At 43.9% G+C, this 7830-nt stretch overlaps 1 protein-coding gene across 1 annotated transcript in view; it reads right to left on the reverse strand.

The window, feature by feature from the left end:
• Nucleotides 1–462: 462 nt before the first annotated feature.
• Nucleotides 463–7830, reverse strand: part of LOC104953658 (copper-transporting ATPase 2-like) — a gene marked incomplete at its 3' end in the record, with an annotated part of 39925 nt that continues 32557 nt past the window's right edge. Inside the window, exons 12-14 of the mRNA XM_010780628.1 lie at nt 1080–1214; nt 784–978; nt 463–645 (exon numbers count right to left, since the gene is read on the reverse strand). Of these exons, the coding sequence (XP_010778930.1) occupies nt 463–645; nt 784–978; nt 1080–1214 (513 nt within the window). The remainder of the gene's footprint in view (nt 646–783; nt 979–1079; nt 1215–7830) is intronic.

Raw genomic sequence — 7830 nt, forward strand, 5'->3', positions numbered from 1 at the left:
AACGTTTGCATTCAACGGGAGCACTAGAGGGCGAAAACTTTAAAACGTAGTTATAGGACGCATTAAGCTTGAACAAACAACATATTTGGTCGTAATAATTGGGCCTGAACAATCGGCCTATTTGGTCGTATGAGTTGGAGGACTTGTTGCTATTATTATGTGGGGACTTCCCCCCTTTATATTGAGTCCCTCACATTTTCCTCTTCCCTTTTTATCAATGTGTTCCACGGGAGAGGAGTCGACGTGTGAGGGAAACCAAAATATATGTTAACGACTGATTTGTTATATATCTGTTGTAAGGTAAATAAACTGATCAACGGTATGCTGACTCAGGTCTCATCCTTCAACAAAAGAAACGCAACGCAGACACCGCTAGTCGACACCGGTTACACTCGTAATGGAAGCAGAGGGGAGGAATAGCTTTGAACCTAATACTTACAAACAAATAGAAGCTTCTCTCACCTTTTTGCAGTGTTTGGTGACGGCCATGCCCAGCGGGTGCTCGCTGCTGGCCTCTGCTGTGCCCACTAGAGCCAGGATCTTCCTCAGGGGCATGCGGGCCATTTCCCACAGCACCAACACACGAGTGACCAGCGGCACGCCGTTAGTGATCGTACCGGTCTTATCAAACATCACCACGTTGATCTGAGGGAGAAGTCAGGAGAAATGATTTACCCATGCTTTGAAATGATTGGGGTGTGGTATGATTGGGGGAGGGTTTGTACTTTTCGTTACAAGAAAGCCATAATAAACTCTTATAAAATAGGATGGTATGGTCATTGCCTTGTGGGCCATCTCCAGCGGCTCGCCTCCTTTAATGAGGATCCCGTTCTGGGCCCCGACCCCCGTGCCCACCATGACAGCAGTCGGGGTTGCCAGCCCCAGAGAGCAGGGGCAGGCGATGGACAGAACAGTGATGGAGGCCTGGAAGGCAAAGCGCACTATGACCTCCGCCTTGGAGATGTTCTGGTTGTAACCCTGTGAAGAGGAGAATGTGTTACTGTGGTGTAACATTTCATTTTGAATCTTTATGGAAGCTGCTCTTGTTTGCATGTGAAAAGTTGAGTGAGCGCACCTACCGGGAAGTTCTCCTTCACAATGTCGAAGTCGACAAACCCGATGGCCAGCCAGGCCACTAGCGTCAGCAGAGAAATGATTACTATGAAGGGAACGAAGTATCCACTGAGCCGGTCTGCAAACTGCTGGATGGGGGCCTGAGCACACACAAGGGAACGCTGGTTTGAACCGACAATATAAATTATATTTGAAGGTCCCCTCTCAAGCAAAATGCACTTTTTGATGTCTTTTATTCATAAATATGTGTCCCCGGTGTGTAAGGGAACTCACAAAGTGTCAGAAAATAAACCCTCTCTCTTTTCCTATGTACCCAAAACTCTAAAAACAGGGGTTCAACGGAGCTGATCCAGATTTGCTGCCGATATCATATCGGCAGCACGGCCCGATCAGAAACGTTGATTTCAGAAACAATGCGCGACGTGTTGTGGAAGTTATATGGTCTTTGTTTACAATAGCAAGCATCGCTAACACTCAGAGCTAACCTGTACTGGAGAGAGTCTGTGTAAAAAAGCAGGATATAAAAAGGTACTCACCTTGTGGTAAACAAAGAAAAAGCATTTGAGCTCCATACTGTTTCAGAAATAATCCTTGATGTGGTTTGGAACATAATATGGCATTTAATCACGGCAGCGTTTAGCTGAGTATCTGGGTAGAATTCCCCTGCATAAGCTCCCCCTCCTTTTTTTTTTAAAGCTACGTACCCAGAATCAGCACCTCTAACAGGGCTGAAATAGAGGGGTATGAGGCATGGCTAGCATGGATGATCTGTTTGGTATTTTGAGCAAAACATTTCAAAGACATGTTTTTTATATATCTGAGACCTATAATATAATGCATACAATTATTATAATAGGAGACCTTTAAAGAGCAACTTGCAGGTTTTTTTTTTACTACATTTATGCTTAAAGGTGGGTAGGTAAGTTTGAGAAACCGGCTCAAGATACACTTGTTGTTATATTCCATGGAATGCTCTTAACATCCAGATAGCAATGAATATCTGAAGTGCTTTGACAAAAAATCCATCTCTTGAAGCCGTGGCGCTGTAAAAAGCACGACCAATCATCTGAGCCTACCTGCCTGTCAGCCTTCCATCTGTGCACAAACTTATCTTGTGCCCTCATTGGTCATGTGCGCGTTCGTGTGTGTTGGAAAAGGGGTTCTGTAAGGAACTGGCAGATTTTTTCCGGTTGTGTATTTTCAAATTCTAGCGATCTCGAGCGGGTTTCTCCAAAATTACCTACCCCACCTTTAACCTTGCCTGAAAATTACAATTCAAAAAGTTAATGCAGTATTTCATATGTTTTACGAGACATACAAGTATGTAAGGGCAGGAAATCAGAGGGAAAGTAGCCGTTTTGAGCTCTGCCACTAAAACATTTTTTTAACGTCATACGTCAAACGCGTCATATTACGTCACATAGGGGAGCAACTCTTTTGGACTCCTACTCTGCCCAATTCACGGAAGTAGTTGGCAGTTGGTTTGAGCGGTTGTGATTTAGTGAGCTGGTATTTTTTTTGTAATTTTACATTGCATTTCACCATTTGTAATCATGGTGAGCTATTGTGTTTGTGCAGGTTGCACAAACTCCAGCCTGTCAGGACATCGAGTCCACAGTTTCCCTAACAGGAAAAGGACCGGAGCTAGCTTTCGTTCCTGGGTGCGTTGTGCGAGGTGCATCCACCTCCCTGCAGCACATACTCTCTCCAGAGACCATGGGCTGGCCTTTCCCAAACCGTATTACATCTCTTTCCCCCCCCCACCTTGCCTGTTGCTTTCTGTCTCTGTGTTCCCTCTTGCCTGATTACCCGGTTGTGTTCATCTTGTGCCCCTGTGTTTTCTCCTCCCTCCTCACCTGTGTCTTGTTTGTGTGATTAGTCTTGTGTGCATTTAAGTTCTGGTTTTTCTGTCTGTCATCGCGGCCTACGCTGCCTTCCTGCCCGTCCTCCGGAGCTGTCCCGTCGCCGCCTTCTTGCCCGTCCTTGTGCCCGGCCCCCTGAGTTCCCCAGCCGCGGCCTTCGCCCTGGAGCCCGGCCTCCTGATTCTTCCAGCCGCGGCCTTCGCCCTCATGCCTGGCCCCCTGAGTTCGCCCGCTGTGACCTTCGCCCCTTTTTGAACTCTGCCTTGCCCCCGGGCCCTCCGCCTGAGACCCCCACCATGAACCCTGCCTTTCCCCCGGGCCGTCCGCCCGAGACCCCCTCCTTGATCTCTGCCTTGCCCCTGGGCCGTCCGCCCGAGACCCCTTCCGGGTCCTCCGCTGTGCCCCTGGGCTATCAGCCCAAACCCGCCCTCCAGACCCCCTCCACCCACACTTTTGGCCATAGTTTTGACTCTAATGGCGCATTCACACTACAGCGCGGAGCTCGCTTTAAGCGTGCCGAGCCGTGCGGGGCCTGTTTTTGGTTGCGCTTCCACTTGGCCTAGATCCGGCCCGGGGCTACTTTTTCACCTTTTTTCTGGCCCGACTAAATCGTGGTTCTATCGAGGCCAACAAACAGGGCTGAGTCGGGCTGAGTATGCTAAACTAGAGAGAGAATCGCTGTCAAGGGGGCTACAACTACAACAAGATGAACATATTTGACCTTGATTTAATTGTAATACACGTTTCAAAATGATGCCGAAGTAACAACATACTGATACCGGTTAGTAAAAACCATGAATTAATGCTTTGACAAGTCTGCAGACAGACGGCAGGCGAAAAACCTTTTAAAATGCGTGTTTTCTAATGGAGATTTGGCTAAGCTAACGTTGTATATGCTCCGACCGTCCACACTCACAACAACGGCCTATACAGACATAAATAAACCAGCGACTGTATTCACCATGACACAGACAGTATGTGGTTTGTACTTGTTTAACTTGTGTCTAGTTTCTGAACAGATATGAAGGGCTGTGAGCTCTGAGTGCTAAGAGCTAACGGCTGTGTTGTTTTTCTGGGGCGCTCATTGAAGATGACGTCACGGCTCCGCCTACACTGCGTTACTATAGATACTACCCCAGTTCCTAAACTGTAATGTGAGCGCAGCATTAAAGTGAGCCCGGGCCTAATAAGGCCTAACCAAACCGAGCGAGGCCGAGCCGAGGCCTGCGGTGTAAATGCGCCATTAGTGCCCTGGGGTACTAAGTACCCAAACAACCCCTCAAAGTCTTGTCAACCCATCAGTAGGGCACATGCCATTCTGTCGCAGCGAACGCGCCCCTGGGAGAGGGTTAGCTACCTCGTCCTGTACCACAACAGCTCACAATGGCTGCCCTTGTACGCTACAGACCAAGACCTGGGTTGCCTTAGTCCATGTAACCTCCAAACCCTATGTAAAACCGACATCTCCAAATATACTCAAACTACCGTGAACTCTTCCCTTGTCTCTTCCCTTACCTCCTTTCCACTTAAACTCTCCCTCTCTAACTACTTACACACTGAAACCCATTAACAACTGAACTCGTCACCTAGAATCTCACTCATATCCTGCCACTCCTTCCTCTGATCTCTTCCCTCATACTCGTACTCCTGATCTCATCCTTGAACTCATATACACTGTGACACCCCTCAAACCCATGCTTCTCCCTTACCTGAACTGTCATTCTCGTGTAATACTACATCACCTGAACTCAAAACCCTGTTACTCCTTCACTGAACTCAACACCTCGCACTCTTCCCTGACCTCTCTCCTCTGATCCTCTCCCCCTGACCTCATCCCCTGCTATCTCTTTCCCCTGAACTCTCCTTATCCCTCTTCCCCTGACTCTCACCCTATACCGTGAGTCTCCATACCCATGACCTCTTCCCTGATCTCTTCCCTTAACCTCATCCCGACCTCTTCCCTGCAATCTGCCTTCCCTGATCTCCTTCACACATACACCCAATTCCCTATCTCCTATCCCTCAATGACGTCTGCTTCCATCCTAGACAACACAGCTAGGTCCGTGAGTGTGTTGTCAACTTCTCCTTACTTCTGTCGTCTCTCCTATAGATTATTTTGATGTCTAATATCTACAACTAGTCCCACCCATTAATAACTCATAACCATAACATAACAACTCTTGTTGTTTGTATTATCCCCTCCATGCCAGTGGGACCCCAAAACACCCCTAATCCACGACTTTGTTCGTCCGGTTAACAAGACAGCCTAGACAGCGTTCAGGTTCCCTGGGTGGCTCACGAGCTACGTATTAAATATTTTATCTATTATTTGCTGGTGTGCCCTGTATATGCCTAGAACCTTTGATCGTATGTCATCTCCTACATAGGTTGGAAATATTTTGATTTGTATATCTCTGTATATATATCAGTAGGGAGTACTTATATAATAGATGTATATAGTTGTCGTTTCTACAAGTAATGAGAAAACCTATTATAATCTCGTCGATGTGTCCATAATGTAAGTGTATAACTATTATTACCCAAATTATATATGGATGATCCACTTCTCACAAAAGTCATAACGATATTCTTCACCCAGAGGGTAAGGTCGTACTAGGCTTTACTCTGTTGTGTCGGCAAGAGATTGATATGAAACAAAACCAATTGCAGAAATACTGGTCACCACTGTAATTATCTCATATTATGCAGACATTAATTTAGTAAAAGCGACGATATACTTGCTGCAAAATGGAAGCACCCCCCCCGGAAGAATCTATTAATTCCAGTGTGTTAGTTTTATTAATAATAAATGTGCAATGGATGACTCAAGGCGGGAGAGCTTTAGCGGGTTTTGATTGAAGACTTTTTGTAATTAGTTACCATTGAGTAAAATGACGTCTCCATCTTCGGTGTCCATGCATGGGATGAGTGTTTATTCGGATTTTTTGTATAAAAACTAATATTGTTGTTTTTCACCTTCTTTTCCTGTTCAACGGATTAGATGAGATGAATTTACCTTTTAGTAAAATGTTTTTTTGAGTCATACGAATTCTCCTTTTTTAATAAACAGGGTAACTTAATTGTTGAATGTATGTATTGGATTATTGGTTTCATTGTACGTTAAATTATGAGCTAAAAGTATGTATGTATTTTTTAGAAGGTTTTGTGAATATCGTTCTTACATTGACCGCATGTGAGCAAGACGAAGAGATATAACAGGGATCATTTGTGAAGAGTCCCGACACGTGCAAGGCTAGAGGTACGATCGGAAATCTACCTTATAAATAGAATCGGAAGTTACGACATTACAGGGTAGAGCATCGTTTTTTGGGACTACCTGTAGACTTCGTTGTAGTAATGCTTAAACTTAAGCTACCTTGACCATCAGTCTTTGACTCCGAAGACATTTTCTTGTCAAATGCCATCTAAAGATCGATACAAGACCTCGTCACCAAGAGTTTACCCCCATGCGGCCTGGGGATCCCATCGCAACCGTCATGCGTCCCCCAGTGCACTGCTAAAATACACCTACAAATTACTTTTTTTTTGTTTGTATTAATTACGTAAATGTGTTTGATGATATCATTCTAATTGATGAATAAGTCACAAATGTCATTAAGACCTATTATTTTTACCTTTTCACTTGCCCCACGAGAGAAAGGAGAGGGGACGAGAACTCGTCGGGGCAGTCAGAAGGACGCCGTCACTTGTACAGATTGGCCGGATTACTGGGCTTCATTTCTTGTTTATATAAATATTGATCAAATCGATGGTCTCTCTACTTTATCGATCACCAAATCCAGATTGAGAATCATTTATCTAAAACGAGCCGAGTTGCCAGGGCAGTAGTCGCCGCCTCGACACCTAGTACGTCCTCGACGCACAAAGAGGCAGTCGCGTTCGACTTACTAGGAGAGAGAGCGCAGGCCAATATGAAGTGAGCGTATATACAGTTTAGATAGTCTAGATCGATAAGATAATTAATATCTTTGACGGATGAAAAGTTCCTCGGTTATTTTGTGTATCTTGGTCTCTGTATATTGTCTCTCTGTCGTAATAATTCATTTCTATACTCCCCAGTTTTAGGTTACGAGTCTTTTACGATGTATATTATGAACATATATATGTAGAAGTAAGGGGTACGGGGTTTATTTATTATTATCTTATATTGTGTAATATATCCTTTTCATTTTCTTTCTGCACACCCCAAAATATAATTGTCTCAATTGTTGTATAAAGTTTTTGCGTTTCACATTGACGTCCACGTTATAGGGACAGTCTTACTGTTTGTAGTCACTTCGTGTTGTGTTATAAATCTGTATGTGATATAATTGTGAATAAATTTTTCTAGTCAAGTTACGTTGATTAGCATACATGTTATCTAATAACGTTACTACTATTTAGACGGAAAACGGTACTAAATTCTTTACCTATTGTAAAATTACATCGTAAATCGACAATAAGTATGTTTTGTCTTCTTCTATACTATATATAAATATGGTGTACTATCGTCGTCTGTATGTGTTGTATGTTAAATGATAGTTTGTAAAAAAGGTAATGTTAACAAAAACTTCGACTAGTCTCTCTCTCTCCCATGAATATCGACTTAGAAAAAAAATTTTCCTCCCATGTAATATACTTTTTTCAACTGTGTGTCTCTCTGTGACCTCACAATCTTGATTGTATAACCGAAAATATTGTATATGTATGTCTATATTAACCCAAAACAAGAATTGTTTTCACCAACTGGGGTTTGTATAATATATATGTTATCGTTTGTCCTTCGGTAGGTTCTGTGTATGTAACTATGAGGGTCAGAGGAGTTCTATATTCTCGTCTTTTTTCTGTCGAAACTTGACCCATCGTTTATCGGTTGTGTAACATAGACCCAATT

Source organism: Notothenia coriiceps, unplaced genomic scaffold, assembly GCF_000735185.1.
Source record: "Notothenia coriiceps isolate Sejong01 unplaced genomic scaffold, NC01 NC01_scaffold00022052, whole genome shotgun sequence".
Taxonomy (NCBI): domain Eukaryota; kingdom Metazoa; phylum Chordata; class Actinopteri; order Perciformes; family Nototheniidae; genus Notothenia; species Notothenia coriiceps.